General features: G+C 29.1%; 1 protein-coding gene across 1 annotated transcript in view; it reads right to left on the reverse strand.

Moving 5' to 3' along the window:
• Nucleotides 1–19,467, reverse strand: part of LOC142317791 (uncharacterized) — a 316,560-nt gene that overhangs the window by 29,396 nt on the left and 267,697 nt on the right. Inside the window, exons 7-12 of the mRNA XM_075354339.1 lie at nt 17,582–17,817; nt 13,207–13,294; nt 11,947–12,037; nt 5,943–6,162; nt 3,862–4,049; nt 2,342–2,468 (exon numbers count right to left, since the gene is read on the reverse strand). Coding sequence (XP_075210454.1) covers nt 2,342–2,468; nt 3,862–4,049; nt 5,943–6,162; nt 11,947–12,037; nt 13,207–13,294; nt 17,582–17,817 — 950 coding nt within the window. The remainder of the gene's footprint in view (nt 1–2,341; nt 2,469–3,861; nt 4,050–5,942; nt 6,163–11,946; nt 12,038–13,206; nt 13,295–17,581; nt 17,818–19,467) is intronic.

Consider the following 19,467-nt stretch of genomic DNA (forward strand, 5'->3'; position numbering starts at 1 on the left):
ACATTAACTGAACAGCAAAGAGTCATCAAACAAGATACACCAGCATGCTTTAAAAAGAAAAACAGTTATTCCAAAATACATTTTTTTATTAAAATGATTGAGAGATAACAGAATTAGTAAGGTTATATAATAATGTGGTGTAACAAATGCAAAATAAAGATATTTAAGGTTAAAATATTAATTTTTATTTATTTGAAATTGACTTTCAATTAATTTGTTTCATACATGATACTGTGAGCAGAGCAGGGTTAATATTGAATAGTTTACAGTAGTTTTTTCTGAAATCTATATGAATTCTATATATTAAAACAGTAAATAAAATAAACAAAGGCTAGTGGATAGTGGTACTCGTGCACTTTGGTGGTTGGGGTTCGATTAACTACATGTCTCAGGAATAGTCGTCCTGAGTCTGTACAAGACTTCATCTTCTTTACATGTCATATATAAAATTCTCATCTCATTGGGCCAAGGAGGGGGTTGCTTCTTATTATTCACTAGTTGAATAGTTTATAACTAACACATTAGGAAAATAATAATAAAAATAACATTAGTCTTATCATAGCTGATATGAAAGAATAGAATCATGGCTTACAATTTCATAAACATCTACCTTTTTTATTTATAATGAAAAGAAATGTATAAAAACCATAGTTACAAGTACAGAGTGTTCAAAAAGTGATGCGGCCTTATGGAAGAATGTTTCCTTCTTTTGTTGCAGGTTTAATTGAGGAAAAATGGGTTACACAATGCAGTAGAGAATATTCATTGTCTCCTAATACATTAGATGAGCCACTTATGCTCAGATCCAGAATGCCTTTATAGAAAATTATGGTGTGGATGCGTCAAACAAGTCCATCAAGTGACAGTAGTGTCCACATGGCATTGTGCAAGTGTTTAAAGATGCATCTATACAGAAATCGTGTTGTTCACAAGTTGCTACCTGCAGCCACTGAAAAACGTGTAGCTTTCTTTCAGTGGTTCATGTCAACTGTAACGCCAGATGGGGAAGAACTTGATGACAGGTTATGGTCTGACGAGGTTTGGTTCCACCTTGATGGATACGTGAATGCACAAATTCATGTATTTGGTGTATGGAAAATCCACATCAGCTGCACGAGTCTCCTCTGCATGGACATAAGTGGGTATTTGGTATGCAATATCATGTAGGCGAATCTTCATGACATTCTTTCATGGCACAGTAAACATTGACCGCTACATACAGATGGTGCAAAAATTAGTAAACATTATATCTGCAAACTGGCTAGAGTATACATGGTTTCAGCAGAACAATGCTACGGCTCATACAGCCAACAACACTATGACTTTCTTGGATCAGTGTTTTCATCGATAAGTGATTTCAAATGAGTTATGATTCTCTCAGTTTCCTGATTTATCCCCTTCTTTCTTGTGGGGATAGCTAAAGGATGCTGTTTAAAAAAAACTCTTCTCTCACCATTTCTGAGTTGCAGAGTGAAATTGAACAATGTGTTGCTGAAATTCCTCAACAAATGTTACAACGTGTGTTTAAGAGCATGCAGTGTCATTTTCAATTATGTGAATCGTATAATGGAGGCCACTTTCAACAACTATTGTAATTTACTAATTTTCCCAAAAGGTTGTGTCAATTTTTGGACATTCTGTATTTATTTTAACAATATGGCATGCTATGTTGGATATAAAGTAAAACATTTACCGTACTAAAATTTTTTATCTAAAAACATGACATACCTTAAATATGAGGGAATATGTGTTTATATTCTTAACTGGTAGCAAATTCAAAACTTGAATGCAATTGTATATTTCAAAAGGCCCAAATTTATGAGTTACTTTTAACTGGCTGGATTTGTTAATATCGGTCTTCTTTTTCAAGTGACTTTTCACTTTTTTATTTTGTTTAAATATTTTTAATTATTTTCATATTTCTCAAAAATATTCTTGTTTTGTATATTTCAGAGTTTGACTTTCATCTTAATGCCATATTTACTTTAATGTATGTCTGAAATTTTAATTCTAAAATCAGATATACATTAAAGTAAGTAAGTTTATTATAAAGACTGATATTAAAAATTTATTCTGTACGTTCACAACATTTTATTGTCCAACATTCCTGGTAACCAACCATATCTTGAACCCGAACAAATCAGTCAGATTAAAGTTTACTGCATTTAAATCCTGGATGAGCTACAATAATATTTTAGATACTTTGATTCTGTAAAAGATCTACTGCTTAAGTGAAATACATTAATAGTTTGTTACTAAGTATTTAAAATATGATAATTCAATAGAATTTAATGTTCAAAAGTATGATAATTATTATATTTTATTTTAAAATAAAATGTACCTTACAAAACTGTGATCCTGTGTGTTCAATTCCATACCCTCGATAGCAATAAGGAAATGGAATCCATCCAAATATTCTCTGGCAAGGACATAGCAGAAGCCTACAGTTTTCATGTTCCATTACTATCCTGAAGTCAGATTATTAAAATGTAATGCATAAATATCATGTATTTTTATTTTTATTTTTTCAGTGATTTTCTTGTAAACTGCCTTGCCAATTGGTGTTGTGATTAGCTTATTTAGTTCTAATGATTTGATTGTGGGATTTATTTCTAGTAGGGCTTTGCATCTTTCTTCCATGTAATCATCATTAAAATAAAGTGGCTATATCATGGCCAAATAAATATTAAAAAAATAATTGAATATCGTATTTTGATAAATCTTTATTTAACATGCAAATGCCTTTATTAGATGGCTGAATGCATTTTCAAATTTAACTGAATAAGCACTTAACATATATTATATTTAAACGCAAAATATTTAAGCACAAAAATGATGTCAGGTATTGCTGAATTAAGTTAACAATGAAGTAGTTATTCGTTACACCATTTTATACAGGTGGTTTTTAGTTGAACTGGTAATTGGTATTACTTATTTAGATAAGTAATATGAACTGGCACTTATTTGTATTATAAGAATGGAAAAAGTGCAAGTTGATACATAGGGGAAGTTAGAAATATATAAATTTAGTTAAAATTTTATTTTTGAGGAAAAAAATCATTTATTTACTTTCTATTAGCAAAAGTTGAAGTATCCATATTTCAATTATTTAAGAAATAAGAAGACTAACCAAGAACAAGAGAATATTATTTATGTTGACTAAATGAATTATTATTCATATATAGAAATGTAATAAAGTGAAAGGCTAGTTAATTAATTATCTTTTAGCTGATATTAAGAGTTTTTTTCAAATATAATTACAACAGTAGATCTGAAACAAGATTTTGAATGAAACATATTCAGTTTTATTTTGCACTTTTTTTCTCCTGTTGAGTGCATTTTACAAATTAGTGAACTTCTCTTCATTTGTTTTTTCAAGACAAGTGTAAACAAACTTAGAATGTTTATATAATATATCTTTGTTGGATAATTTAATACAATACTTATTCGCAGATGAGTGACACATAGTTGACAAATTACAGTGTTCACAACTATTTTATCCAAAATATTTTTTTACCAAATAAAATAATCATTCTAATTTAAATTGATGATTAATTACTATGTCAATGACTGTAAAATTAAGTTTGATTCTTTCAGCTTGTAATAAATCAATCGATAGCTGAAATAATATTTTCTGCAATTTATTACTATTAATTACATTACAGCATTACTAAACATTGCACCTAAACTGTTTCCTTTTTTTCATAAACATTTTTGTTTGTTTTTAGAAATTTTATCAATAAATTTTGAAAACTATAAATGAATTAAAAATGTAAGTTGGTTTCAATATTTAGAAAAATGAATTTTAGTTTAATCTTTTTCTTAGATTTAACTGTTAAATTTCTTTATATTAATACTGACCTTGTACAATGAGTATTGGCTGGAAGTGGTAACTGAATTTGATGAGCTGATGGAGGGGTATCATAATTTGAATATTGATGTTGAAGTGCTGTAACTGATTTTTCTCTGATATTTCGTGGTGTATCATAATTTTCTTCCGCTGAAACTGTAGATATATTCTGACTATGTTTTGAACATTTCTTATAGCCCTAAAAAACAAAATTTTATGAATATTTTATGTTCTTAAAAATATCAGTTAGAAAGTAATTTCTTGGGAAGCAATCAATAAATAAATGAAAGTATTAAAATCCTTTAAAATAAAGAATTAATAATAATCCAGGTTTTCATTCTGTGGCTAAATCCAGTAATTCTGTTCAGTGTGAATCTGAGGCAAATATGTTTGGATGTTTAATAATTAACAGTTGAATTAAAATCAGTTGAATGTTAACAACATCTGTATTTGTGTTTGTTAATTGTAATAACCATAACTTGAAGCAGTTACTCCAGAAGCTGATTTAATCATTTTAAAAAACAAATCCCTTGTTAAGCATACTATGGAAAGGGGAGAGTAAAGTCGTTTTTCTCTTTACATTCAAATCCATTTTCTTTTTTTTTCAGCAAGCCAAGCCCATTTAAATGAAGGTGATATTAAGCTCTACAAGTGACACCTTAACTCTGTTTATCACAAGGATTGACTATAGAACAAATATTGATAATTTCAGAGAAAGCCATCTGACTGATTCCTTTTATACCTTGGGCAATTGCATGGATCATAGTTATGAGAAAGATTGGGTCAGAGAGTATAAATCATCAAGGTAATGTTCTTCTTTTCCTGATTTACAGAGTGTTCAAAAAGTGACCCAACCTTAAGGTAAAATGAGTAAGTAACAATAGTTGTTGAAAGTGGTCTCCATTATGCAATTTACATAATTGAATATGACCTTACATGCTCTTAAACTCTTGTAATGTTTGTTGAGGAATTTCAGCGACACATCGCTTAATTTCTCTCTGAACCATGCCTGACCAGAACCAATCATTGAGTTCTTCCCCATCAGCATTACAGATGACAAGAACCACTGAGAAATCTACACGTTTTTCAGGGTCTGCAGGTAAAAATATGAATTCTGAACAGATGCATCTTTAAACACTTGCTCAGTGCTATGTGGCCACTATTATCACTTGATGGAGGACTTGTTTGGTGCATCCACACCATACTTTTCTGTAAAAGCATTCTGGGTCTGGGCATAACTTGTACATCTAATTATCAGGAGACAATGAATATTATCTGCTGCATTGTGTAATCCATTTTTCCTCAATTAAACCTACGACAAAAAAAGGAAACATTCTTCCATATGGTTGCATCATATTTTGTACACTCTGTAGAAGATTGTATTATATTCACTTTTATAATGTTAGAATATCTTTATTAAACCTTCCCCCACCCCCACACACACACATATACACATGAAAATACATCATGTAATATTCTTATTAGATCAATCAAACCAAATGACTAACCTAACAGGGCCTTTTTTTAGATATGAGGATCACTCAAAAGGGAACTGCATGGTCAACTCAGTGTAATTTTTTAAGGTTGATTGACAGTGAAAAATAATACAGTTCATTAAACATATTTCTATCATTTGTGTTTTGTCCTAGTTTAATTTATTTTATGCTGTAGTATTCTTTTTTTCTGATATATTGTTAAAACTGAAAGGCTTTTAATGACAACTAACCTAAATTTTAATATTATTTTTTTAAGGATATATAAAAATTGCATTGTTTTACAGTAATATTCAGTGACTGTCCCTGAAGATAGCTGTAAAAGTGACTGAAAATATTTTGATGTGAGTTAAAAAAAATTTCATTAAAATAAATCTAATTTATATTAAAATTGTTCAGTTATATATAGTTTATATCCTCAACTGTCATGGACAAAGACATTCCAAATCTCTGAAATATTTCAGTATACTAGGAGAGTGTAAATGTTTCAGTGTAAATAGGTATTAAGGCAGACCACAGTGTGCAAAAGTTAAAAATGATAAGATTTAATTTATTTTCTGAAATGCACGTAAGTAATATTTTTAAGTTAATATACGTACTCTTTTTTCAGTCTGAACAACTGCTTTTGGAGTGTCATAGTTGTTAAATCCACTTGAAGATAATTTAGAGTATGAACATCCAACTGATATTGTTTCTAGCTTCGTTGCATGCATGCTGTTATAACACTTCTTGCTGAAACTTGGCGAGCTAGAACTTGTTTGCTGCAAATGTGGGTTGTGATTATGCAAACTACATTCTGAAATATCTGTTCCTGGTACACTGCAAATTAAAAACCAGTTTGAACATAGATGAGTGGATTTATAGACACAGTTTTTTTTAAAACATGACTATTGTGACTTCACAGGTTTACACTACCTGTAGTGTAGATTTTTCCATCTACTCAAGAAAGTATTTATTAGTTATTAGAACTTATTTCTTACTATATTAGATGTTTGAATTTTGATAACCATAACTTTGCAATTAAAAAAATACTTTTTAAATTCAATACAACAATTTTAATTTAAGGTGAAAGTTAGAAAAAAATTATTCTTATCTGAAGTAGATTACAGTCTTCTTCAGACAATGGGAGCATGGAGAATGCATCTACTTGGATGTCATGCCATTATTTTAACTAGTTTTAAGCTCTTAAGCAACTCTAACTATACTCTTAAGTGTGATTAAGTATTACATTTAACCCTAGGACACTAACTGAATTAATGCATACCTAATTATTAAGTACATGTAAAATTTATATACATGCTAAAGAAGTGGTTTTCTCAGGAGAATAACTTTTTAATGTTACTATAACGTATATTATATTATCTATTAATTAATAATATTATATAATATTTATTCAATAATATAAGATAAGAAAAATATAAAAGTAACAATCAGGTGTCTAAATAAAACCCAGAACCACATTTAACATAACACACTTTTTACACAAAACATTTTACTTCTCATTGTTAAACATTCTTAAACGTCAATTTTATAAAACATAACAATATATTAAATAAATGAGTAAATGCTTGATATTATTTACAGACAGTTTATGCATGACTTCTTTTGGTGCTCCCCACATATAGGTTATTTACATAATACAGTATGTCTGCATCATTCTTCTCTTCTCATAAGAGCAAATTGAGCAGTAGGTTTTTTCTCTTTTTGTTCAACACTCTTCGTCATGAGCTATTGAAAAATATGTCACGTGCTTTACCTCTTTTGCTTTATAAGAAAGCACTGTGTGGTTTTTGTCAAAAAAAAAAAGAAAAGAAACATTGTACTTTTGACCTTTCTGTGACCATATATTGGATTGATAAGTTCATTGGGCAACTCCCTTTTGTTCTTTTTTATGATGCCAATTACTGTGAGTTGATGGTCCTGCAAAGGTTTGTGGCAAGTGGCATGCTTGTGTCAAGAGTTATGTTACGATGACTCCCCTTTACAGATTCTGTCAACTTTTTGACAAAGAAATCTGCCGCTCCTATTCCAGAAGGTATTGTACCTTTGCCAAGATTTAAAAATAAGATTTTACGAATAAGATTGGTGGAATTTAAAATAAGTTAATTTATTATTTTTGTGAATTTAAACTTATACAAGTGTTTAAATTTAGATATAATATTTTTTTTATTAATTTAGGTTAATGGCGACTAATCGCCCATCACCTCCTCATTCTCCATCCCTGGAAATTTCTGGCGGAACCTTGGGAGCCTGGAAAAGTGCCAAGCGCGAGACGTTGGTAACCGCATTGAGTTCTTGGAGCCAATCACACCCGATGGCGGTCCGGAAACAGCAGCCGCCACCATGGAAGTTACAGGGGAAACCCCCTCACAACCATCAGTCGAGAAACGGAAGAAAATCCCGCCAATATGGTTGGACTGACCCACGTTGCCTCATCACAAAGAGCACCGGCTCTCAATAAGGCTAAAGCAGCGAAGGCGATTTCTGGGAAGTGCAGAGCTTTTTGCACTCGAAGGACATCGCTTTCCACACTTAGCAGCTCTCTAAGGAGGGGAGCTTAAAGTCGTGGTCCGGGGTATCCCCTTTGGGGCTACTTGCGAAGAAGTGGATGAGGAGCTCTCCTCACTAGGCTATGACGTGGCGTCAGTGAAAAAGCTGACCACAAGGGATGGTAGGGAAACCGTATGTGCCTTGTAGCACTTAAAAGAATGTCAGCCACCAGGGGCATCTACGACCTGGACAGTATGCTTTACTGTAAAATAATTATGATGACATTCGTGTCACGAGGGGGTTCCTCAATGCCACAGATGCCAAAAGTTCGGCCACTCGTCGAACTATTGCTGCAGGGCACAGCTCTGCGTCAGATGCGAGTATTATTAAATATTGGCACAGGAACCTTCTTTAATGCCAGGGATGGTGCTTCATCCTGCATTGATTTAGCTTTTTCCAGTGCCACCATTGTGCATAAATTAGAATGGAAAGTTATTGAAGATTTACATGGAAGTGATCACTGGACTAGTTTCATTGAGGATATAGATATTCAAAACTTAAATGGAGATATCAACAACGACGATGCTGAACATGTGACAAATGTCATCGCTGCTGCAGCATTAAGGCAGTCCTTCAGACTTCAGGGATGATGCAATGATTGCCTGCTGCTTGAAGGTCAGATAATGTGCGTGAAACTATCAAGAAGAAGAAAAGGGTTTTTAACATTTTAAAGAAACGTCTAACATAAGAAAATTTAACTAAATTTAAAAAATGGAGGGCTAATGCCAAAAGAATAAATTTAACCAAATAAAGAACCACCTGGCAAAAGTGTGTCTCCTCGATAACAGAATAAACTTCTTCTACATAGGTACGGAATAAAGTAAAACTCATATCCAGTGGATCACCCTGGTTATCTGTATTAAGGATGGAGAAAAGCTTTTTGACTCGCCTTTAGACAAAGCTAAGAAGTTTGCAAGTCACTATGGAGTTGTCAGTTAACAAATACTAAAACTATTTGAATTTTAATGAAGATTTTACTGAAGAAGAATTCAATTCTGGTTCTCAACTGAGAAAAGATTTTGTGTGCATTTCAGTAGGAAAAGATCAGTTTACAGAAGCCCATTTTAACACTGGATAACAGTATCATACAAATACAGAGAAGACAATATAAACATTTTGTTTCTTAGGTCTTACTTTGGATGGATACCTTTCAGTGGAGGGCGTACATAACAGAACTAGTAACAGTGTGTCAGAAAGCTCTAAATGGCATTAGTGTTGTCAAACTTGAATTGCGCTTATAATAAAGAAGTATTTTTGAAACTTTAGAAAGCATTAGTCCAATCTAGAATAAATTATGGATCAATAGCATAATGGCTCTACCAAAAACTTAAAGAAACTCAATGTGGCCCATAATACAGGAATCAGGCTTGCAACAGAAGCCTTTCGTGCAAAGTCGATTGACAATATTTTGTCAGAAGTTAGCAGCTATGTTGCTGAATTACAGAAGGGAAATTATATTACTAAGATACGCAGCTCATGTCTTGGCTTTACCAAGACATATAAACTTCACTTACTTTTATAATCATGGTTTAGCTGAACAGTATCTGAAAAGACCTACCTTTTCCAGACATGCTGGGGTAAGAGGATTGGAAATATGTGGGAACTATTGTATTAATTTACCAGAAGTCCTTTCAGTTTCCAAAAGAGAAACCGTGGCTAATGCCAACAGTGGAGGGCCAGATCGACTTAAAGAAAAGATAGAATAGCAAGTATCAGATGTTTATATTCAAAATGCTTTTCGATGATTGATAACCGAAAATGAAAACTACACCCATATATTCACTGATGGGTCAAAGACCGAGATCAGTGTCAGAAGCTCTGTAGTCATATATGACGAATCTCACTTTTGGGAACTATCTATAAGAGCTAGTATGTTTACTGCAGAGTTATACGCTATTCAGCAAACTCTTTGCTTTGTTTTACATTAAATCAAGGAGAGAGTGCTTAGCTGATCTGATTCCTTAAGTGAAATCAGTGCATTAAGGATTAGATTCACACATAATGCACTTGTTCAAGATGTCTTAACAGCAATTATTAAGGAATCTCAAAAACAATAGGAAACAATGCATCTTCATATGAACATCTGGTCATGCTTTTATTCTAGAGAATAAACAGCTGATAGAGCAGCCAAACAAGTGGCAAACAAGAAGGAAGTCTATATTACTTTAGTCGGACTTGATGATTTTAAAAACTGTAGTCTGCAGGTCATAAGAAAGGAATGGATAAGGAAATGGGATACACTTACAATGGAGATTAATTCCATTAAAAGTACCCCATTTTCCATTAAAACAAGAAATGCAATAATGCTTCAGAACAAGTTGCCATTACAAGGCTTTGAGTTGGTCGTACCAGACTCACTTTGTCTTACATGACAGGAAAACAGAAACCAATATATGGAAGCTGTGACTCATACCTCACAGTGAAACATATAATAAAAGTGTGCGCATTATACAGAAACCTCAGAATGAGGCTAAAATTAACCAGAAATTTGGCAATCAATTTATCTTATAATAGTAAAAGAGAGAAGAAAATTATCAAGTTTTTAAGAAAAAGTGGTCTGTTAGAGCAACTACGACTTTAACATGTACTACATTTCATGTTAATATGACGATTTATTGATGTTCTGTTTTATCTGTCTTTTGTGTTTCTTTGAAGCTAATGACAGATTTCTTTAAGGAAATGTGTTCTTAATAATTGCAGGTCCTTTATATCTGTTTTTGATTGTTTTAGTGACATTTCTTTTGGAATGGATTATATGGGGTTTTTTACTTCCTTGTATGAAGTAAAGGAAATATTGTTATCATGAAAAATTTCGTTTTTTAGATTTCAATGGAAATGTCCATTTGACTAAGTTCAGTGTGATGTCTGTATGTATGTATCTCACATAACTCAAAAACGAATAGCTGTAGGATGTTGAAATTTTGGGTTTGGGACTGTTGCAACATCTAGTTGTGCACCTCCCCTTTTGATTGCAATCAACTGAACCAAAAGTGTCTAAAAAAGCCTGAAATCAAAAAAAAAAAATGGATTTTGGACTTTTTCTTAACTGCAGTAATAAGCCCTCATTGAAAGCTTTTCAACGATATATCATAAGTGGTATTTATTTTCATTGATTCCAGAGTTATACCCAAATAGAATTTAATTAATGAAATATTTGGACCTTACAAAGGGAAGGCAAATCAATTTGAATCTGACTTCATCTCATTTTTATTTTAATTTAAATATATTAATTTATTAATAATTATTAACCTCTAGTTGTAAAAAAATTTACGATAAATAATAATTCAATAATAACAATAAGAAAAAGAAAAAGTATCAGAAGTTATTAATGAAAAAAAAATTTATGTACTTTTCATTTTAAAAAAATGTGTATATGTAATTTAATAGGTGTACAAGGAAGTCATGTGATGTCCAAATCAGTTTTTTTTTTTTTAAGTTGCAAGGACTCTATATACAATTGCCATCTTATATTTCTTCTGGGGTTTTATTGTTTAATGACAATTGTTTTCCAGATGATCTACTTGACAAGACACTGGTCTTTCGACTAAGTCGCTTATTTTAATGATAGTGGGAAAGTCTTAATTTGTCTTAATTTCACTACAGTAGTCGATGACCACTATAAAAAAAAAAATAATAATAATGTAGTTATGTAAATATAATAAGTATAAATGAAAACACTACAGAATAAAAGTACAATTTTAAAGATGTTCAATGAAAATACTTAGTATGAGTTATTTGTTTACATTAAATATTTAAAAATCTGATTGGGTGTTTCACCTGCTGAAAAAAATAAACTATTAGTCAAATAGAGATTGAGATTGATGAATATGTTAAAGGATCTTTGTTCAGTTTGTTCTAATTAAATGTTATAGTTATTAGGTTTACAAAGTGCAATTAGTCTTAAAATTTATTTGAATAAATTATATACTGTATAAAATGTAATTTGTTGTAATTATATCATTATGAAAATCTATTTTCCTTCTTTTAAATAGATTTAATTAGTGTGTAAAATTTAGTTCTGGTTTGTTAGTTTAGTCTTATAAGATTACTAACTTCTTCCATTCTAACTGATCTTGCAAGTCCAATTGAATTGGTATTGCTTGAGCCTGATGAGTATTCTTGAAAGTCTGGTTACAGCTTTCACCTGCTAAAGAGAAGTAAATTGTTATACCAAACACATATTAGTTTTTTATCATTAAATATCTAATAATAATTTTCACTTTAATGATTATTATGATCACTTGCACCTACTGTAGGTATGTCAGTCAAATTTATGCAAAAAAACTCACACACAACATAATCTTTATTTGTTCCTTATCACTCATTGCAATAATGCAGACATATAAATTAACAACTAATTATTATATTATAATTAATTCATTATGTGATTTTGAATCACTCATTTGATAATTTGGGAGTGCATCTTTGTTGACTTATTCTATAGATATCCATAGACAACTGCAACCTGCAATGCTGCTTGATATACCAGGTATGTAGATACCAGGCCAGAACATTACTTTAATTAGGACCTAGTAGCTAAGTAGTGATCAGAAAACTTTATCAAAAAGACGTTAGTGCTAAAATATAACTTGTCTATCAAACTCACACATGAGAATTTAAGAAATCAACTAGAATGTAAGCTATTAGGGGATCTGGCAAGTATATTGGAGTTACATGCACTGTTACATGAATTATTTGTAAAATGTGTTTTTAAATAAATTATATTTTTGTATCATTGTAACAATGGCAATATGTGCAGTACTTTGACTTTCTCAGCTAAATTAGATACATATAATTATTACATTACTACACATGTAAAAGAATTAGTTCCTCAATAGTTCAATAATTCCTAAAAAAGTGGTTTAATTTTAATGTAAAATATAAATTTAAGATTATAAGATAATTTTACAAGCTGTACCGCATTTCATATAAATGTTTTTAATTTTTAAAAGTAGTTTAGTAGGTTTTTATTGCACTATATTTTAAGGAGAAGAAAATTTAACTTTTTTTTTAAATTTTATCCCATTCTCAAATTTTTTTCACATATGCATAAATAATGACCTAAAAGCAACTTTATATGTAACAACTAATTACATTAAAACAAAGAAAATGGTTAAAATATAAAAATAATAATAAAAAAAATAAATCCTGCCTATGATATTAGCTTGAGAAAAAAATTTTCCAAGCCAAAACTAAAATCTGGGGTTCTAAAAATCCTTAATTGATAAGAATTTTCTTTGAGTCTACCTCTGTTAATGAATTGTTTATCAATATTTATTTACAGTAATTAATTTTCTTTGTGGAAATACTTACATGTACCAGTTCTATGAGGAGTGTTCCATGAGCTGCAAGATTCTGTCATGCAGTTGGAACAGTAATCCTGATTTCTTTCTTGCCACTCCTGTAAAATTTTATTAATTAAACAGATTTTAAATATGTTACAATTGGTGTAACATTTTAATGCAAGTTTAATATACTTATTCAGACAAAAACTATTTTACAGACTAGTCAAATCATGAAATTTATGAATGCTATTATTCAATAAAAGTGTTTACTTCATAAAAAGAGTGCAATTATTTTTTTAGGATAGTAAATAATATTCTGTTTTAAATTTAAGAGATCTTTTAAGGAGTGGTCACTAATATCTGATATTTTATATTGTAAATAATGAAAGTAATTTTAGAGATTACAGCCTCAGCAAATGATTGATTTGAAATTTATTGCTGTTTTAAATTATACTTCAAATGAATTGGTATGCAGGAAATTACATTTTAGACACCACTCATTGTTCAGTGATACTGCATGACATTTTTTCTACTAATATTTCCTTGCTTGCTACTCATGTTATCAATCCTTTGCTTGATAAACTCACTCATATTATCTCTAAATATTAACCTCTCGCCCCCAGCTGTACAACATAACTTGAACGATACAATCTTTTTAAAGTAAAACCGAGTTAAACTTTTCAGAGTACACAATGTCTTCTTTTTTGAGTTTCTTGACATCTTTTTGATGTATTTTGCAGGTAATTATGGCAAATTTAGAGGTACTTTTTTAGAATGATGTTAAGTGAAAATTAGTAGTAATGTGGATGAAACTTTATTAATTACACTAATTATTAATTTTATGACGTCTCGATTTTTTAATTCAATTTTCATCGGACATCTCAATATTTAGTGAAAATAAATATTAACCATACTACACATAATTAATCAATAAACCCATTACAATAATACAACAATCACAAACTGATAATATCATACTAATAGTCATTTTAATGAAATTTAGAACACATTCCTGCTAATTTTAACTTAATTAAGTTACTTATATTTATGTGTGTGCATTTATTACAAAATAATGCTGCGTCAGGACAACGTCTGTCGGGTCCGCTAGTTTAGATATGTATTTTCAATAAATTGTGATGAAATAGAGTGGTAATAGTTATAATAATAAAAATAACTGTAAAAAGTTTTCACATACATAATTTAAAATATTCTTTTATAGAGTACACTTTTTTTATCACTGACAAATTAATAGTTAGTATTATGTAGGTTATGCACAATATTTAACAATTAACAGTTATTACAATGAACATTGTAATAACTCAAATTTTTGGAATGTTATTATGTAAGGAAATCATTGAAATATATTAATAATAACACCAAACTACAATTTTAAAAGATAAATAAAAAATCCTTGATATAATTTTTTTTTTTTTAATACCAGAATAACTGATAGTTTAAATTGCATAATATCTTACCTTAGTTAAATATTTCTTAATAGAAGAGATGTTTATTTTGAAAATGATCAATCCAGTTAAATTTAATTTAGTTCTAAAATTTGGATAAAATGACATAATATTGAAGGTGGGATTAGTCAAGTAAAATTCAACATAATTTATTCTATTGGTATTAAGTCTATTCTTTATTGCACTGATATTGTACTTACTGTCACTGGTAGTGTGTACCTTATTGCACTGACACTGGACAAGATACTACTTAAAAGGATGTTAAAAGATATTGTTTATTCCTGATTACTTTTGAAATGATCAAATGAAATTGTGATACTGGTGATCACAGAAAACAAGTACAAATAGGTAATCATATGGGTAACACTAACTTAAGTGTTATAAAATATAGTATTACAAGATGTTAGGAGCAATGTTGTTAAACATTTTTATGATTGATTTGTGTAATTTGATTATTAATGGAAAAATGAGATCTTCTGCAGATAAACCTATATTAGTTTTTTAAAATTAAACTTTGCCTCTTGATTTGTGTTTAAAGTTATGAAGAGTGTTGCCTGGTAAGATTTGCAATGGTAATAAAATTAAAGTGACCTGAAGTACAATGTATTTGGGAATATAAATATACTAATGTAAACCTTCAGTGTGAGTGTTGCATTAATTACATTGTGAAGGATACTAAATTGGTAGTATAATATTTGCTAAATTTGATAATTACTACTATAATATTCTGGTATACTAACAGTGTATCAATTCTTTACATTATTTACAAATTTTGCTTTGCCATAGTCAATAATTCACCTATGGTATTGTAGGATGAAGAACTATTTCTTTAGTTTAATATTCTAAGCATTTGGCATCACTGATATTAATACAATTGTATAAATTAAGTTTCCACTTACCAACAATTTAAAAAGTGTAAATCCTATACTTTCAGAGCTGTTACTCCATCTTCAGGGATTTTCTAAAAAATGTTAATTTAAATTCAAATCAATAATCATTTTTAAATTCATAAGACATCAATAAGACAGTAATGTCATGCTTATAAGATAGAAACTTTTTGTAAGACAGTTTAATTTAAAAACGATTATGGATTTGAATTTAAATTAACATCTTTTAGAATATCCCTGAAGATGGACTAACAGCTCTAAAAAACTAGGATTTACACTTTTTAAATTGTTGGTAAGTAGAAACTTAATTTATATAATTATTTTTTTATTCTTAGTACTTTTGATTAAAATACTGAAAAAATCTTGAGGGTAATCTTAAGAAGTCATATTTGCATGTCTCCTTTGCAGCCTCTTTTTTGTAAGTTTAAGTATGGAGAAATTAAAATTGTCCCTACAGTTCTTGTTGTGGGTAAGGAATGTGATGGCAGGGCTTAGAAAAGAAATTAAAAGGAACACAACCGATGCACTTTTGATTATTAAATATGTAATTTTTTAATTACATTGCAACTGGATATTCACAGTTTATTTTATGGAGCTAACTAGGAATTTTTAAATCTAAATTGAATTATTTTGTGTTGAACTGAGATTAGATTCTTTATATTAATTAATTATTCTTGTTAAAATTCTCTGACAACTGATATATTTTGTTCTTCACGTAATATTAATAAAAAATAAACTATAAATAGCTGGGTTTCATGAAAACTAGAGTTTTTAATTAAATTATAAAATCAACTGTTAAATTATTTCTTATTCAAATCTTTTTTCAATGATATAAAAAAAATAAACATATTAATATTTAATAATCCTTCCTAAGCTTTGTGATATTAAAAAAAAAAAATTTAGTTTGATTTTCTAGTATGATATGTTGTATAATTAACTTGTATTTATTGATATCAACATTATTATTTATTATTATATTTATATATATATATGAATAGAAAAAAATTTCTGCATATTCTTTCTTATAATATTTTCATACTAGTTCTTTATTGTATTTAATATATAGGATATATTATTTGAGTATGAGGTATTTTACATAATTTAACTATACAAAATAATTTAATAAAATTCAACTTATATTGTGATCTTGCATAAGTAAATGAACTGAATTACCTAGCAGCCTGTTGATTTTGCAACACTTGAAATCCCTTTTTTAAAAATAAAGATGTAAAATAATGATAATTACATGCCACTAGCAGTCATATACTGATTGCTAGAGACTATAGCAATTAATATTTATAAATATTAAATCAATAAAAAGGAAATAAATAAAATTATTTTTTGAGTAGTGGTATTCAATTGCCTAATAATCCCTAACAAAGCTATTTTCAGTAAATCTCTAAGTTGTAAATTTATGTATAAATGTGTAAAATAGTCTAATTATTTTAAGAATCAGTTAGTTGAAGTAATGTTTTAGAGTTTATTCATGTGTTACTGCTAGCTTTACTTATTTACATAAACTTATAACAGCTGGTAGTACAAAAAGCAAGATTCAAACCCATATTGTGTTGCAAGTTACTCAGTTCTTCTACTGTTAGCCATTTGACTGGCTAAATATAAGTTATGCAAACATAATCCTAATGAAGAACGAAGATAAGGTAATCAATATCTCTCTTTTTATGCTAATTATGTATTAAGATTCTTTTTAATTGTAGTTACGCAGCTAGTAATCTAACTGATAATTTCAAGTTTCTTGGTGATGTTACTGGTAAAGGTATATTTATCTTTTGATAAAATCTATGAAAATTTGTAAAATCACCAATTCAAGGAATTTCAATATCTGATTTTAAAATGTTTATCTCATCTACAAAGATTTTTTTCATTTTTATTACTGTTATCTCCATGGAATATTTTGGTGACAATTACGATTATATAAAAATTATTTATTAATTATTTAGACTAATCAACAAAAGTGATTTTTATATTTTTCTTATTATTGTCAAAATAAAGTGATTAAAAATATGGTTAAAGAGAGAATCTTAATAAAACAAACCTGATAACTGCATTGAGACTGGTCACCAAAAGACATGCTATCACCAAATTCAGAGGATTCAAGGTTTGTCTCAGAAGAGAGCCAAGGGAAATTATCACTTCCATAAAGTATATGATGAGAGCTGTGAAGTCCAGGCTGGGTTGTTAGCTCTGCACAGCTTTGATGAAGATTTGATTCAATCCCTCCTAAATGAGATTCATTTCTCCAATGACTTAATCTTCTTGGACTCTCTGAAACTAATAACAGTAATTATTCTGTGTAATGTGAATGTTTTCCTTATTAAACTTTAATTTTTCTATGGTTATTTGAACATTACACATCAAGTAAACATTAAAAGCCCTCTTCACCTAGTAGATAAATGTATCCTGCTACAAACAAGCAAATTTTATCACCCTTTAGCAATAGATTATTCATTAATAAACAATAGTTTATTTTTATTATAATTGTTGTTGAAATGGGTTACTAAAAGAATACACTAGCATTTAAGCTAAAGTATTAGTCTCCATTTCTACTCATGTACAATGAGTAAACTAGAAATAGCAATATAATAGCTAAAACAAAGCAGGAATTCCATAAGAATAGATTCATCAACTAGTTTTTTCAAATAATCAACTTTCATTACATTTTTTCATATTATCTTGTTTGAAAGTTCAATAATGGTGATATTATTTAATATTTACCAGTGATTTGTTAAGATAAGTTTACATAACTTAATTAAAAATTTTTCTATATCTTTCAGTTTCTTAATCCTCTGTAATCTGATATGCTAATAGGAAGACACCTATTAAAATTAAGAGAAGATTTTGTTTACATCAATATAATTCTATTTAATCTACCAAAAATTAATCTGCCAGAAATTAATCTACCTGTAGCTTCTTCTAAAGTTTATAGTTACTGCACTGACTTATTGCAATGATATAGATTTATGATCTGAAGGCAGCTTCATCCCTAGTTCATGAATTCAATGTACTTACATGGTGACATGCTCAGATGGGTACTCCTGAGGTGTGTAGGTCATGCGTTTCTTATGGGAGTTTAGGATTCGTGTTTATTACATAAACTATTACTATTTATTTATGACATTTATTATATTTATTACTATTTATTATTATTATTGCTAAATTTTTTTCATAGATGTTTTCTAAAATTTATTCAAAACGTCTTTATTTATTACAATTACTATATCATAATTATCTTATTTTTAGTAGTCAGTCAGAATCTCTTATTTTACTAAAGACATATTTAATTTAAATGATTTTAGGAAATTTTAAATACTGTAATAAAATGTATGAACATTTTTGTGTTTGAATCCAGTGTTATAATAATTGAAATAAATAATAATCAATTTGTAATCTTAACAGGTATTTCTTTGTTTCATAATTTGTATATTTCTCATTAATTTAATAATCACCATGAAAATAATTCATTGCTTTACATAATTTGTTGTAAATCTGTTTCACAGTACACTTTGTCAATACAGCCATATATCTGATGTAAAAAATGCTATACTACTTCCTTGTTTAAGTTTTTTCTTTACTAAATTAATGCTAAACATATTACTTGATTAAGACCATTAAGAAGTTTTGCTTCTTGAACCACTCAGTTGAAGTTAAAGGGGCTTCTTCCATCCTACAGATGACATCATTTTTTTTATTGCTTAGCAAATTTGCTTTACTTTCATTTGATGAATGAAATAATTTTTCTATGAAGAATACTTACTGGAATATATACATAGGTTGTTAGATATTCTATTTTAAATATTTTGTAAAGATAGATACGTAGATGTGCATAGCTATGTAACTCTATTTAGATTTTGGTCTGTATATGTTTCTTTATTTACAAGATGGTCTACCTGAGCACTTTTCATTGAACTTTTATTTTTTTAG

Source organism: Lycorma delicatula, chromosome 1 (assembly GCF_047948215.1).
Source record: "Lycorma delicatula isolate Av1 chromosome 1, ASM4794821v1, whole genome shotgun sequence".
In the NCBI taxonomy this organism is placed as follows: domain Eukaryota; kingdom Metazoa; phylum Arthropoda; class Insecta; order Hemiptera; family Fulgoridae; genus Lycorma; species Lycorma delicatula.